Here is a 16,303-nt window from a genome sequence, read left to right as displayed (position 1 = left end):
ATGGTTGTCCCAAAGGGGCTTCCCCCTCCCCCCCAAGTGGCAACTGGAGTTTCTGGTTTTGATTTGAATATATATTTCCCTTCTCACCCAAGAAGCGTCTTCAGCTCTCACTGGAGGGTGGGGAATGTATACATCCTTCCATTCCCATCCCACCACCCAGTCAGAGCTGTAGAAGCTTCTTGGATGAGAAGGGAAATATATATTCAAAGAAAAAAGTCCAGTTGCCTCATGAAAAAAGCACCTTTGGGTTAACAAAGAAAGGTTGAGAAATTGGGGTGACTCCCTTAACAATTGCATTGCTTAGCAATTGGGATTCTGGTCCCAACTGTGTCATAAGTCAAGGACTACCTGGATAGGTAGGTGGGTGGATAGATGGATAGGTAGGTAGGTAGATAGGTGATTTAAAGATGATAGGTAGATTGGTCGGTAGGTAGATAGATAGATGATAAATAGATAGATGATATATAGATGATATAAAGATAGAAGTTAGGTAGATAGATAGATTTAAAAGAAAGCATGTATTGCAGACATAAACCACATATTTCTGCTCCACAGGTATTACACTGCTGGGATCGCCATCTTGACTTTTTTGACCACCACCTATGGCTTTCTTCTTATTTTGCTTGAACCTGTGCTTGTGAATGACCGCAATACTTTTTTATTTCCTTCAGTCTGAAGTTTGTCTTTAAATACAGGAAGTTCTCAACTTACAACCACAATAATTCTGCTACAGAAGACAGTTTTAAGTGAGTTTTGCCCCAGTTTATGACATTTCCTGCCATTGTTGTTCTGTGAATCACTGCAGTTGTTAATAACACAGTTGTTAAGTGAATCAGACTTTCCCATTGACTTTGCTTGTCAGAAGGTCGCAAAAGGGGATCATGTGACCAGTTTCGTTGTATTTAAGTACAATGACAATAAAGATTATACTTACGTGACTTTCAGGACATTGCAACTGTCATAAATATGAATCAATTGCCAAGCATCTAAATTTTGATCATATGACCACAGGGTGCTGCAATGGCCATAACTGTGAAAAACAGACACGTCCCTTTTTTCAATGCCCTTGTAACATCAAATGGTCACTAAATGAATTGTTGTAACTCAAGGTCTACCCTATCATACTTACTCTGTGGCTGAAGAGGGTGCCATCAAAGCTTCAAATTGTGTTCTCTCCTCCCTTTCTCTCCTTTTCCCTACTTCTTTTTGCTGTAAAGGATAAGTATAATGCCATTTATTCGTCATTTAGTTCTTTATTGCCACTACCTACAAAAACTTCTCCCCCGGATTCTTCTGATTTACCCTTTGTTGGATTCAAAAATCTACATTGCTGCCAAAAAACAGGGATTTAGGCCAGTGGTTAAGGTAGGTGTTTTGGTCTATAGTGGTCAAGGCACCAGGCTAGAAAGTAAAAGACTCTGAATCTCCCCCCCCCCCCCCCCCAGGTATGAAAGTCTTTGGTGCTATACAGGTAGTCCTTGCTTCATGACCCTCATTCAGTGGCAATGGCACTGAAAGAGTGGTACTTATGATTGATCCTCAAAGTTGTGGTCATTGTAGTACCTCTGCAATAATTATATTTTTAATTATAATTATGTTTCAGAAGCTCAGTGATCAGCCCACGCTTCTGACTGTCAGTTTCAAGTTGTCACGTGATCATAATTTTCAGCTTTTCCTGTTGGCTTCCAACAAGTAAAATCAATGGGGAAGCCAGCAGGCAGTCTGAGGCAGTCGTTTGTGTTTCAGGGACTCAGCAACCAGCTGAGATTTTATTTTATTTAGGCACAGCTCAAGGCTTCCTGAGTTGCAAGCAAAATGGCCTGACAAGTGTATGGATTTTTATACCCATCTTCCCTTTGAAGTTGGTGTGATTTGATGAGATTTTATATGTGCCTATCGTTAAGGTGATTCCTCTGAATTCCTGACTTAATGGTTTAATCCTGTTTCTGCACTTTTGTCTTTCTTATCTTTTGGATTTAATCTTATCAGGGGCAGGAAAAGGGAAGTTCTCATGAGTTGTTTTAGTCTGGGCTTCTATGTGTTTTACCACTAGAAATGGTTAATATTTGTTATTGTTAGTAATTGGCTTCTGGCAGCTTGCTCAGAATCTCAGTCACCACCACTGGCTTCAAGCCTTCCTGCCTCAAAGGAAAAAAACCCTGTAAACTGCCCCCTTTTAATTCTAGAACTGTTCCGAACTTCTCTGCTACTGTCTTCTGGGATCAAATGGCTTCCCTCCTTGGATGCACTTCCCTCAAAAGTGTCCTAAAATATTTTCCAGAATTTAAGGAAGCCCAAGAACCTGCAAAAATTGTTTTCTGTTACCAGATATTTAGGATTATTGAAAGAGAGAATTCACAGAAAAAAAACATTTATAGGTAGAGGTCAGTTCACGACCACTCACTCAGTGGCAATGGCACTGAAAGAGTGCTACTTATGACTGATCCTCAAAGTTGTCGCCATTGTAGTACCTCTGCAACTATATAATTGTGTTTCAGAAGCTCAGTGATCGGCCCACACTTCTGTCAGTTTCAAGTTGTCATGTGATCATAATTTTCAGCTTTTCCTGTTGGCTTCCAACAAGTAAAATCAATGGGGAAGCCAGCAGGAAGTCTGAGGACGTCGTCTCAGCCTCCTGCACACGTCCCATTCCCCGCCTTCCTGAGTCAACATGAAGGGGACCGCGGCTTGTGCTGATGACATCACCAGCCTCATAAGCCATAAACTTCACCGCACGTCACTTTTACTTACAGCCTGTTGCTGCTGAGATAAAACAATTAGGAGGCAAGCCTGGAGAAATATCTGAGGCTGGAAGATGTTCTCAAAAATGTTCAGACTAAATGCCATATGTCCAGCTGGAATTCACCTAGCATAGCTGTTGTGATGGATTCTCCTTGTTGATTCAGAATCACTCCAAGGACCTATGTTTGAAGTGCCAGCCAAAGCAATAAGATCTTTATAGTAGTTTCTACTGCACAATTATTCCATTGCTTCAGCTAGAACTGTTTTGAATCTGATTTCAAATTAAGATACCTGATGCTCTTTCATTGCATTGAGATGCTTCAGGAAAATCAGTGGTGCTATGCTATACAGGTAGTCCTTGCTTCATGACCACTCATTCAGTGACAATGGCACTGAAGGAGTGGTACTTACGACTGACCATCAAAGTTGTGGCCATCGCAGTACCTCTGCAGCCACATAATTGTGTTTCAGAAGCTCAGTGATCGGCCCACACTTCTGTCAGTTTCAAGTTGTCATGTGATCATAATTTTCAGCTATTCCTGTTGGCTTCCAACAAGTAAAATCAATGGGAAAGCCAGCAGGAAGTCTGAGGCAGTAACATTTGTGTTTCAGGCACTCAGCAACCAGCTCACACATCTGACCATTTCAGCATCCCATTGTCATGGGATTGTGATTCACAACCTTCCCTGTCAGGCTTCCAACAAGCAAAGTCAATGGGGAAGCCAGCAGGAGATTGGAAGTTATGGTCACATAAGGTGCTTTGTTAATAACCCACACAGTCCTCACCTAACTGGGACTGCCATAACTGGCAACACTAAGTGGAATAGTCACATGGCTTTCAACTTCGGAGTGAGTTGCTTAACAATGGAGTTTCTGTTTCTAGTTAGCATCATTAAATGAAGAAGACATGTATTCTGTTGTACTTCACACTGGCCAGTATAATATATTTTAGATAGAGGCTCTTGGGATAAGGAAATCTCCAGAGACAGTTGGTGCTAACAACCTTGAATATGAACATTACGCTTGTTCTTTCCAAAACAAATTGTTGGAAAAAATTTCCCTGGTTTGTTCCCAGCTGGGAAGCAGTCATCGATTCTGAGAAAATAGACATGGAAGCAGCTGCCAGAAAAGGGATCCTTTAATTCGCGAAGGCAAGAAAAGTAGAGGCACAGCTCAAGGCTTCCTGAGTTGCAAGCAAAATGGCCTGACAAGTGTATGGATTTTTATACCCATCTTCGCTTTGAAGTTGGTGTGATTTGATGAGATTTTATATGTGCCTATAGTTAAGGTGATTCCTCTGAATTCCTGACTTAATGGTTTAATCCTGTTTCTGCACCTTTTTCTTTCTTATCTTTTGGATTTAATCTTATCAGGGGCAGGAAAAGGGAAGTTCTCATGAGTTATTTTAGTCTGGGCTGCTATGTGTTTTACCACTAGAAATGGTTAATCTTTGTTATTGTTAGTAAGTGGCTTCTGGCAGCTTGCTCAGAATCCCAATCACCACCACTGGCTTCAAGTCTTCCTGCCTCAAAGGAAATAATCCCTGTAAACTGCCCCTTTTAATTCTAGAACTGTTCTGAACTTCTCTGCTACTGTCTTCTGGGGTCAAATGGCTTCCCTCCTTTCATGCACTTCCCTCAAAAGTGTCCAATAATATTTTCCAGAATTTAAGGAAGCCCAAGAACCTGCAAAAATTGTTTTCTGTTACCAGATATTTAGGATTATTGAAAGAGAGAATTCACAGAAAAAAAAAACATTTATAGGTAGAGGTCAGTTGTATGGACTTCCATTCTCAAAATTCCTCAGCAAGTCATGCTGATTGGGGAATTCTGGGAGTTGAAGTCCAAGCATCATAAGAGTTGCTGAGTTTGAAAAATACTGTAGAGAGAGGTGGTTATCAACCCACCACACTTATCATTTTGTCCCTCCTTTTTTATATGCTTTCCATTTTCCACTCTAGTTTTTGAAAACTGGACTTGAAAAATAGACACTGTTCTACACGTTGATCACAGCAATTGAGAGGAAAAAAACCCATGGCCCTATCGCACTTATTTTCAGTTTATTTTGGGATCATCTCAAGCAGGGAATTTAATTTTTTCACATCATAGACTGGCTCCCTGTGTTTAAATGAAATCTTCCTTGAACTCTAGACAGCCTTTTTAATTCCTCTGTCACGGTGCTCCTCATAAAAAGCTGGGTTTGCATTGTGATTATGCAATACACAACTGGTCATGCACCACTGCAGTCCACAGATGGCTCAGAATCCAGCAGATTCTCCTCCTCAATTTTGGGAGGGAGGGGTAGTCTATTTGTTTCTAATTTTGCTCTAGGAAATTACAAATAAAGCTGTTTTATTTCTGAAACACATTTTGGTCCATTTTATTCTACTGCCACCTTTTTCCTGGCTATGGCTTTCTCCATAAAAATTCAGTATCTCTTTCAGAGTTATTTGGAATGTACCGCATTTTTCGGAGTATAAGACGCACCGAAGTATAAGACGCACCAAGGTTTTGAAGAGGCAAATTTTAAAAAAAGTAGGTAGGTAGATAGAGGGATTGAGAGGGAGAGAAAGAGAGAGAAATACATTAGTAGATATATAGAGAGAGTAGTTAGGTATGTGGTAGATAAAGGGATAGAGAGAGAGAAATAGAGAAAGAAAAATAGAGAAATACAGTAGGTAGGGAGAGTGAGTGAGTGTGTAGGTAAGTAGGTAGGTAGAGGGATAGAGAGAGAAATAGAAAGAGAAATAGAATAGATACATAGGGAGAGAGAGAGTAGGTAGGTACAGAGGTAGATAAGAGGGTAGGGAGAGAGAGTAGTTAGGCAGGTAGATATTTCCAGGTGTATTTATCTCTTTCAGTGTTATTTGGAATGTACCGTACTTTTCGGAGTATAAGACGCACCGAAGTATAAGACACACCAAGGTTTTGAAGAGGCACATTTTTTAAAAAGTAGGTAGGTAGATAGAGGAATTGAGAGGGAGAGAAAGAGAGAGAAATACAGTAGCTAGGTATAGAGAGCGAGTAGTTAGGCAGGTAGATATTTCCAGGTGTATTTATCCATGGGCTGGAGAAGGAAACCGCTGACAATCTGCAGAACCTAACACTTTGTTTCTGCTGGCACAGCACTTAATCAATGTAATTCTCATCAATCAGTTAAAGAGCTTTCCAAAAGGAAAAAACAGTTTTTTCACTCTGCAAACCTCCCAAAAATGGGCTGTTTTTTTTTTAAAAAAAGGCATGAATAGCTTTGGGGGGGGGGCTTGCAGAGTGCTCCTGCCCCACCCCAACAAGAAAAAACTGCCTGTTTTTCGCAAAAACAGGGCCATTTTTTGTCAAACGAATTGCATGCATACCCTTATGGAGGCTTACAGAGTACTACTGGAGACCTGTTTTTTGCTCAATTCTGCCCTCCCCAGCCCCCAGAAGCTCTCTGAAAGCCTCCATAAGGGTATCCACAGCCATTTTGGTGAAGGGGCGGGGCTTCAGGAGGCATGAAAATGCTGTATTCGGTGTATAAGACGCACCCAGATTTTCAGCCTCTTTTTTGAGGGAAAAAAGTGCATCTTATACTCTGAAAAATACGGTAATACTCTCATTCACCAAACCAGCTGTCTTTGCAAAATGCATGGTCAAAGTGATGTGGAAAAGGAAAACATCTGGTTGCCTAGCTTATTCACCTGTCCCAGTTTTTAAGTTGAGGATTCAACTTACAGGTAATAATATTATCTTTTGTCATGTGTTCAAATCTCCCCCCTTCTATTGCATTAAAAAGAGTAACTGGCAAAACTTAGCAAGGTCTCTAAACCTGGATCACAAAACTACTTTGGAGAGGGGGGTTACATTGGGCACTAAGAAGATAACTGAAATGAAGCAACTTTGGATACTGTGGCATACATCTGGCTTTCTCTGCTTGCTGCTCAACACCTGTGTTGGGGGAGATATGTTCCAGCCAATATGGAAAGGCTGAGATGCAAATAGTGCATACTTGGGGAATATTCACAGAGCCAGGGAAAGAAGATAAAGGGGCTGTTGCTGTTGCAGGTTGGCTTCAGCATGAACCTCTACTACTGAAAGGGAAAGATAGACTCTGGCCTACCTTGCTAAGTAATATATTAAACTACAGAACCATTGATTGACTGAATTGACTGAATTGAACTGCTGCTCTCATATTCCTTGCACAATTTGCAAGATGTGGACTCATTTATAAGAAAAAAATGTGATAATGCAAAGCAATAATTTGTAATATAATTCAAATTAAATTATGAGGTAATGCAGAACAGCAAAACTGGTAAACAAACCACAAGAATAAAGGAGATAGTAAAATGTTCCTTTATTTAACAATAGTAAAACAATAGTAAAACTGAACCAATGTGGACTGTGGTTACTTTTTACTCACTAGCTATGAAAAGAATAGCAAAATATTTCAGAAGTTTACCTTGAAAAGCCTAGTAGCATTTCATTCAGAGCTGAACTGATTGTTCTGGTTACTGAAACATGTTAGCCATGCTCTATCCATTTATAAGGTTCCTCTCCCATGTAGATTCTTACATAGTTTTGGAGATTTCCATTTCTCCTGAATGATTTTTCCCACTCCATACATTTCTAAATTTTCTTCTCTGTGAGAGGTTGAATCCAAGTGAATCATGACTGATCCTTTGATTTCGGCAGAGGTTTCCATGGTCAATAAAACTCTTTATCCAGAATCATCAAATAATTTCTTTTCAATTTTATAGGTGCTGTTTGGAACAGGAAAAGTAATTTTGGTAGGATATTCATTTTTACTGTAGCACTTCTGGGCAGCATTGTAGATTTTTCCATTTTTCCAAATCTAATTTAATTTGCTTAAGTAGTTTTATATACGTCTTCTTTTATCACTGTGTATCTTGCTGTTAACTATATTCCCAAATATTTAACTTTCTTAACTATTTGAATGGTTTCTTTGATGTTTATAAAGATTTCTGCTGTTAGTGAAGCTCTTTCCACACTCGAGACATTTATAAGGTTTTTCTCCAATGTGAATTCTTTGATGTCGATTAAGATTTCTCCTCAAACTGAAGCTCTTTCCACACTCCAGACATTTATAATGTTTTTTTTTGGGGGGGGGGATTCTTTGATGTTGACAGAGGTCTCCATCCCGAGCAAAGCTCTTTCCACATTCCAGACATTTGTAGGGTTTTTCTCCAGTGTGAATTCTTTGATGTTGACGGAGGTGTCCATCCCGAGCAAAGCTCTTTCCACATTCCAGACATTTGTAGGGTTTTTCTCCAGTGTGAATTCTTTGATGTTCACGGAGGTGTCCACCCTGAATAAAGCTCTTTCCACACTCCATGCATTTGTAGGGTTTTTCTCCTGTGTGAATTCTTTGATGTGTACAAAGACTTTCCCTCACACTAAAGCTCTTTCCACAATCCAGACATTGATACGGTTTTTCTCCAGTGTGAATTCTTTGATGTTCACGGAGGTGTCCACCCTGAATAAAACTCCTTCCACATTCCAGACATTTGTAGGGTTTTTCTCCAGTGTGAATTCTTTGATGTTGACGGAGGGTTCCACCCTGAATAAAGCTCTTTCCACACTCCATGCATTTGTAAGGTTTTTCTCCGGTGTGAATTCTTTGATGATTATCCAAAGTTCCCCTCACACTGAAGCTCTTTCCACATTCCAGACATCTGTAAGATTTTTCACCTGAGTGGATTCTTTGATGTCCACGGAGGTGTCCACCCTGAGTAAAGCTCTTTCCACACTCCATGCATTTGTATGGTTTTTCTCCCGAGTGGATTCTTTGATGTATATAAAGACCGCTCTTATGACAGAAGCTCTTTCCACATTCCACACATTTATAAGGTTTTTCTCCTGTGTGAATTCTTTGATGATTAGCAAGTGTTCTCCTCAGATTGAAGCTCTTTCCACATTCCAGACATTGATATGGTTTTTCTCCAGTGTGAATTATTTGATGTTTACAAAGATTTCCCCTCACACTGAAGCTCTTTCCACATTCCTGGCACTGATATGGTTTTTCTCCTGAGTGGGTCCTCAGATGGTTTTGAAGCTGCTGATTTGTTTTGAAGGATTTTTCACATTCTGTGCATTCGTGTTTCTTTTCTCCCTGGCGGGTTCTTCTTCCTCGGGGATTCCCGCGCTTTCCGTCTGTGCTGAAGGACTCTCCGCACTCCGGGAGCGTCTCGGCGGCTCCGCTTGTTGCCGCCTTTCCCTCCTTCTCCCGGCTTCTCCCTCCGGGCATCTCCCTTCCTCTCCGGCTCATCCCGTGTGCTCTTCCGCAGTCCCGGAGCAGCCGGGATTTTCTTGCCGCCACCGCCTCCCGCGGAAGCCGCGCCTGAGGTGGGCAGGGCTGCTCCGCGAGGCCGCTCCTCTCCTCTCGGCCGGCGCTTTCTTCCTCCGCCGGGCTGGTCCGTCCTCCTAAAGGGGCGAAGGAGGAGGAAGAGAGGCGCGTCAGGGCTTCGTCCCTTTCCCCCCGAGAGGAGTCCCAAGCCCGCCCGGGGAGGAAGGCCGAAGCCGCCGCCTCTCACGGGTCTTTCAGGCAGCCTCCCTCCCTCCTCCCCCGCCCGGGAGTCTTAAAGCGTCCCCCGCGCCCTACCTGCCTCGGGCGTCCGCCAGGCCCGACCCTCCGTCCAGTCCCCGCACTTACGCGTCCCGATATCCTCCGGGTGACGTCATTGGAATCCGGTCGTTTGGCAACCAGCATGCATTATTCATGACGGCTGCAACGTCCCCGAGTCACGTGATCCCCCCTCTGAGCGCCTCTCAGCCAAGCAAAGTCCATGGGGGAAGATGGATTCGCTTAACAGCCGAGTGATTCATTTAGTAACGGCAAAGATTTGCTTAACAAATAGAGATGTCTATGGAGACTCTCGGTCATCCAGGTCATGGTTGTCCCAAAGGGGCTTCCCCCTCCCCCCCAAGTGGCAACTGGAGTTTCTGGTTTTTATTTGAATATATATTTCCCTTCTCACCCAAGAAGCGTCTTCAGCTCTCACTGGAGGGTGGGGAATGTATACATCCTTCCATTAGAAGCTTCTTGGATGAGAAGAATTCTTGTAACATCAAATGGTCACTAAATGAATTGTTGTAACTCAAGGTCTACCCTATCATACTTACTCTGTGGCTGAAGAGGGTGCCATCAAAGCTTCAAATTGTGTCCTCTCCTCCCTTTCTCTCCTTTTCCCTACTTCTTTTTGCTGTAAAGGATAATTATAATGCCATTTATTCATCATTTAGTTCTTTATTGCCACTACCTACAAAAATTTCTCCCCCGGATTCTTCTGACTTACCCTTTTTGGATTCAAAAATGTACATTGCTGCCAAAAAACAGGGATCTTGGCTAGTGGTTAAGGCCAGTGTTTTGACCGCACAGCACTTAATCAATGTAATTCTCATCAGTTAAAAAGCTTTCCAAAAGGAAAAAGGTTTTTTCACTCTGCAAACCTCCCAAAAATGGCCCTTTAAAAAAAAAGGCATGAATAGCTTGGGGGGGGGGGGGGCTTGCAGAGTGTTCCTGCCCCCCCCCCCAAAAAAACAAGAGAAAACTGCCAGTTTTTCGCGAAAACTGGGCCGTTTTTTGTCAAACGAATTGCATGCGTAGCCTTATGGAAGCTTATAGAGTACTATTGGGGGGCTGTTTTTTGCTCATTTCTGCCCTCCCCAGCCCCCAGCAGCTCTCCAAAAGCCTCCATAAGGGTATGCACGGCCATTTTGGTGAAGGGGCGGGGCTTCAGGAGGCAAAAAAATGCTGTATTCTGTGTATAAGACACACCCAGATTTTCAGCCTCTTTTTTGAGGGAAAAAAGTGCATCTTATACTCTGAAAAATACGGTAATACTCTCATTCACCAAACTAGCTGTCTTTGTAAAATGCATGGTCAAAGTGATGTGGAAAAGGAAAACATCTGGTTGGCTAACTTATTCACCTGTCCCAGTTTTTAAGTTGAGGATTCAACTTACAGGTAATAATGTTATCTTTTGTCATGTGTTCAAGCCTTCTCCCTTCTATTGCACTAAAAAGAGCAACTGGCAAAACTTAGCAAGGTCTCTAAACCTGGATCACAAAGCTACTTTGGAGAGAGGGGTTACATCAAGCATTGAGAAGATACCTGAAAGGAAGCAACTTTGGATACTGTGGCATACATCCAGCTTTCTCTGCTTGCTGCTCAACACCTGTGTTGGGGGAGATATGTTCCAGCCAAGAAAGGCTGAGATGCAAATAGTGCATACTTGGGGAATATTCACAGAGCCAGGGAAAGAAGATAAAGGGGCTGTTGCTTTTGCAGGTTGGCTTCAGCATGAACCTCTACTACTGAAAGGGAAAGATAGACTCTGGCCTACATTGCTAAGTAATATATTAAACTACAGAACCATTGATTGACTGAATTGAACTGCTGCTCTCATATTCCTTGCACAATTTGCAAGATGTGGACTCATTTATAAGAAAAAATGTGATAATGCAAAGCAATAATTTGTAATATAATTCAAATTAAATTATGAGGTAATACAGAACAGCAAAACTGGTAAACAAACCACAAGAATAAAGGAGATAGTAAAATGTTCCTTTATTTAACAATAGTAAAACAATAGTAAAACTGAACCAATGTGGACTGTGGTTACTTTTTACTGACTAGCTATGAAAAGAATAGCAAAATGTTTCAGAAGTTTACCTTGAAAAGCCTAGTAGCATTTCATTCAGAGCTGAACTGATTGTTCTGGTTACTGAAACATGTTAGCCATGCTCTATCCATTTATAAGGTTCCTCTCCCATGTAGATTCTTACATAGTTTTGGAGATTTCCATTTCTCCTGAATGATTTTTCCCACTCCATACATTTCTAAATTTTCTTCTCTGTGAGAAGTTGAATCCAAATGAATCATGACTGATCCTTTGATTTCGGTAGAGGTTTCCACGGTCAATAAAACTATTTATCCCAGAATCATCAAATAATTTCTTTTCAATTTTACAGGTGCTGTTTGGAACAGGAAAAGTAATTTTAGTAGGATATTCATTTTTACTGTAGCACTTCCGGGCAGCATTGTAGGTTTTTCCATTTTTCCAAATCTAATTTAATTTGCTTAAGTAGTTTTATATACGTCTTCTTTTATCACTGTGTATCTTGCTGTTAACTATATTCCCAAATATTTAACTTTCTTAACTATTTGAATGGTTTCTTTGATGTTTATAAAAATTTCTGCTGTTAGTGAAGCTCTTTCCACACTCGAGATATTTATAATGTTTTTTTTTTTGGTTGGGAATTCTTTGATGTTGACAGAGGTGTCCATCCCGAGCAAAGCTCTTTCCACATTCCAGACATTTGTAGGGTTTTTCTCCAGTGTGAATTCTTCGATGTCTATAAAGATTTCCCCTCACACTGAAGCTCTTTCCACACTCCAGACATTGATACGGTTTTTCTCCAGTGTGAATTCTTTGATGTCTATAAAGATTTCCCCTCACACTGAATCTCTTTCCACACTCCAGACATTTATATGGTTTTTCTCCAGTGTGAATTCTTTGATGGAGACGGAGGAGTCCAATTCGATCAAACCTCTTTCCACACTCCAAGCATCTGTAGGATTTTTCTCCAGTGTGAATTCTTTGATGTTTATTAAAATTCCACTTCACATTGAAGCTCTTTCCACACTCCAGACATTGATATGTTTTTTCTCCGGTGTGAATTCTTTGATGATTATCAAGAGATTTCTTCAGATTGAAGCTCTTTCCACACTCCAGGCATTTGTAGGGTTTTTCTCCTGTGTGAATTCTTTGATGTTGACGGAGGTGTCCACCCTGAGTAAAGCACTTACCACACTCCATGCATTTGTAGGGTTTTTCTCCTGTGTGAATTCTATGATGTTGACGGAGGTGTCCACCCTGAGTAAAGCTCTTTCCACACTCCATGCATTTGTAGGGTTTTTCTTCTGTGTGAATTTTTTGATGTTGATGGAGGTTATCACCCTGAGCAAAGCTCTTTCCACATTGCAGACATTTGTAGGGTTTTTTTTCAGTGTGAATTCTTTGATGTCTATAAAGATTTCCCCTCATACTAAAGCTCTTTCCACACTCCAGACATTGATACGGCTTTTCTCTAGTGTGAATTCTTTGATGATTATCAAGAATTTTCTTCAGATTGAAGCTCCTTCCACACTCCAAGCATTTGTAGGGTTTTTCTTCTGTGTGAATTCTTTGATGTTGACGGAGGGTTCCACCCTGAGTAAAGCTCTTTCCACACTCCATGCATTTGTAAGGTTTTTCTCCGGTGTGAATTCTTTGATGATTATCCAAACTTCCCCTCACACTAAAGCTCTTTCCACATTCCAGGCATCTGTAAGATTTTTCACCTGAGTGGATTCTTTGATGTATATAGAGACTGCTTTTTTGACCAAAGTTCTTTCCACATTCCACACATTGATAAGGTTTTTCTCCAGTGTGGATTCTTTGATGTCTATAAAAATTTCCCTTCACATTGAAGCTCTTTCCACATTCCAGGCATCTGTAAGATTTTTCTCCTGAGTGGATTCTTTGATGTATATAAGGACAACTCTTGTTCTTTCCACATTCCACACATTGATAAGGTTTTTCTCTGGTGTGAATTTTTTGATGATTATTAAGAATTCCCTTCAGATTGAAACACTTTCCACATTCCAGACATTGATATGGTTTTTCTCCAGTGTGAATTATTTTATGTCTACAAAGATTTCGCCTCACACTGAAGCTCTTTCCACATTCCTGGCACTGATATGGCTTTTCTCCTGAGTGGGTCCTCAGATGGTCTTGAAGCTTCTGATTTGTTTTGAAGGATTTTTCACATTCTGTGCATTCGTGTTTCTTTTCTCCCTGGCGGGTTCTTCTTCCTCGGGGATTCGCGCGCTTTCCGTCTGTGCTGAAGGACTCTCCACACTCCGGGAGCGTCTCGGTGGTTTCGCTTGTACCCGCCTTTCCCGCTTTCTCCCGGCTTCTCCCTCCGGGCCTTCGGCTCCGTCTCATCCCGTTTGCTGGCGGCTCTTCCGCAGCCCCGAAGCGGCCAGGAATTTCCTCCCGCCACCGCCTCCCGCGGAAGCCGCGCCTGAGGTGGGCAGGGCTGCTCCGCGAGGCCGCTCCTCTCCTCTCGGCCGGCGCTTTCTTCCTCCGCCGGGCTCGTCCGTCCTCCTAAAGGGGCGAAGGAGCAGGAAGAGAGGCGCGTCAGGGCTTTGTCCCTTTCCCCCCGAGAGGAGTCCCAAGCCCGCCCGGGGAGGAAGGCCGAAGCCGCCGCCTCTCAAGCGTCTTTCAGGAAGCCTCCCTCCGTCCCTCCCTCCTCCCCCGCCCGGGAGTCTTAAAGCGTCCCCCGCGCCCTACTTGCCTCGGGCGTCCGCCAGAGCAGACCCTCCGTCCAGTCCCCGCACTTACGCGTCCCGATATCCTCCGGGTGACGCCATTGGAATCCGGGCGCTTGGCAACCGGCATGCATTATTCATGACGGCTTCAACGTCCTCGAGTCACGTGACCCCCCTCTGAGCGCCTCTCAGCCAAGCAAAGTCCATGGGGGAAGCGGGATTTGCTTAACAGCCGAGTGATTTATTTAGAAACGGCAAATTTTTTTAATTTAATTTAATTTAATTAGCACTTCTAGACCGCCCCCTCTCCCAAAAGGGACTCGGGGCGGTGTACAGTCCATATCAAAACATCATACATAATAACAATTAAAAATTATTAAATGGATAAATACATAAATAAGAGGAGGATAAAATAGACAGAACTGTAATTGCTAAATAAATAATTTAAAATATACAAAGTTTAAAACCCCAGTGTCTTATAAAATTAAGTCCCCTAAAAAACCAGTAGGAAATATATATGCCAGGAGGTAGACGTTAAGAATTATGCCAGACCAGCCAGTCGGAACAGGTGAGTCTGCAGTTTCTGCCGGAAGGAGCGGAAGTCAAAGATTTGCTTAACAAATAGAGATGTCTATGGAGACTCTCGGTCATCCAGGTCATGGTTGCCACAAAGGGGCTTCTCTCTCCCCCCCCCCCAAATGGCAACTGGAGTTTCTGGTTTTTCTTTGAATATATATTTCCCTTCTCACCCAAGAAGCGTCTTCAGCTCTGACTGGAGGCTGGGGAATGTATACATCCTTCCATTAGAAGCTTCTTGGATGAGAAGGGAAATATATATTCAAAGAAAAAACAAAGTCCAGTTGCCTCTTGAATATATATTTCCCTTCTCACCCAAGAAGCGTCTTCAGCTCTGACTGGAGGGTGGGGAATGTACATCCTTCCATTAGAAGCTTCTTGGATGAGAAGGGAAATATATATTCAAAGAAAAAACAAAGTCCAGTTGCCTCTTGAAAAACCACTTTTGGGTTAACAAAGAAAGGTTGAGAAATTGGGGTGACTCACTTAACTCCATTTAGCAATATAATTTCTGGTCCCAACTGTGATATAAGTCAAGGACTACCTGGATAGACAAATAGGTAGGTAGGTAGGTAGGTAGGTAGGTAGGTAGGTGGGTGGGTGGATGGATGGATGGATGGATGGATGGATGGATGATAGAAAGATTATAGATAGTGTTAGATTGGGTAATGATAGGCACACACAGTCTTAACGGTGACAACAGCTCTTTATTAAGTACAACAAGTCAGAACAATCCAGCGAAGGTTGAGTCTGACAGCAGCTCTTTTATAGGGAGCTGTCAGACCCTTCGACCAATAGGATTAAACGTCTGTTCCGCCGGAAACCACTGTAGTTAGAACAAGTATCTAACATCCCTCCCCTCTTGCATGGAACAATCCTACTTGTTACGTAGTCACGCAGGTAGGCGGGCTTTGGGGTAGCTCTGCCTGACCTGCGCAGTTCAGTAGGAGGGGTTTCCTTGGACAGGTCGGACGGACCTGTTTGCTCCACAGCTCCGCTTGGTAGAAGTTCCTGGAACCTTTCACAGCCTGGAGCTTCTAGAGCCGGTTTGCTCGGAGCTCGCTGCAGTCCCGGTACACGCGGGCTTGAGCTGGCCGTGGAAGGAGTGAGTGTTTGCTCCGTTTGGGTAGGGCTTTGGCTAACTCATGCAGGAGTTACCTCTGGTTGTCTAAGAGTGGAGTTGTAGAGGTGGCCATGGAGTTGGTCAATATGCCTTCTCCAATTCCTACTGTCGTCGAGCTCTAGGAGGTAAGAGCGAGGGCCGGTGATGTCTACCACTGTGGCGGGAATCCACAGAGTTCCCCCGGCGTAGTTGTGGGCGTATACGCTAAATGACCAAATCTTGCTTGTGGAGTCTGGTGGCGATGAGGCAGAATAATTGGGGTGTAGCCGGTCTAAGTGGGACCTTAGCCGGCGACCCATGAGAAGCTCGGAGGGGCTTCTCCCTGTAGTGGCACTGGGTGCGATGTGCTGAATTAGGAAATTGTGGTCAACCCATGTTTGCCAATCTCCTGGGCCCATACTATAGAGGGCTTCTTTTGCAGATCTCAACATTCTCTCTGCCTGACCATTGGAGGCTGGATGGAATGTCGTGACCAGGGCATGCCTGATTCCCTGAGCTGCTAGGAAGGTCTCAAATTGCATGGCCGTTAATTGGGGCCCATTGTCAGAG

General features: G+C 42.8%; 2 protein-coding genes across 4 annotated transcripts; both read right to left on the bottom strand.

Annotated features, from left to right (window-relative positions):
- Positions 1–7,073: 7,073 nt before the first annotated feature.
- On the bottom strand, positions 7,074–10,101 carry LOC309388685 (uncharacterized protein). 2 transcript variants are annotated; one of them, XM_081946217.1, is made up of 2 exons: positions 9,861–10,101; positions 7,074–9,161 (listed from the first exon to the last, which is right to left on the bottom strand). In XM_081946217.1, exons 1-2 carry the CDS (start codon positions 9,974–9,976, stop codon positions 8,819–8,821), a joined length of 459 nt encoding a protein of 152 aa, XP_081802343.1. In that variant the 5' UTR covers positions 9,977–10,101; the 3' UTR covers positions 7,074–8,818. The 2 variants fall into 2 exon arrangements, with proteins under 2 accessions (XP_081802343.1, XP_081802344.1); XM_081946218.1 differs by lacking the exon at positions 9,861–10,101 and adding an exon at positions 9,391–9,522.
- A 1,191-nt stretch (positions 10,102–11,292) lies between these two features.
- Positions 11,293–14,514, bottom strand: LOC309388682 (uncharacterized protein). Of its 2 annotated transcripts, none has more exons than XM_081946214.1 (2): positions 14,129–14,514; positions 11,293–13,891 (listed from the first exon to the last, which is right to left on the bottom strand). In XM_081946214.1, the coding sequence occupies exons 1-2, from the start codon at positions 14,183–14,185 to the stop codon at positions 11,897–11,899; spliced, it is 2,052 nt and encodes a 683-aa protein (XP_081802340.1). In that variant the 5' UTR covers positions 14,186–14,514; the 3' UTR covers positions 11,293–11,896. The 2 variants fall into 2 exon arrangements, with proteins under 2 accessions (XP_081802340.1, XP_081802339.1); XM_081946213.1 differs by having other exon boundaries at positions 14,082–14,211.
- Positions 14,515–16,303: the final 1,789 nt, after the last annotated feature.

Source organism: Natrix helvetica, assembly GCF_964273705.1.
Source record: "Natrix helvetica genome assembly, chromosome: 3".
In the NCBI taxonomy this organism is placed as follows: domain Eukaryota; kingdom Metazoa; phylum Chordata; class Lepidosauria; order Squamata; family Natricidae; genus Natrix; species Natrix helvetica.
The sequence above is the reverse complement of the archived record's forward strand: the minus strand, read 5'-3'. Positions and strand labels throughout refer to the sequence as shown.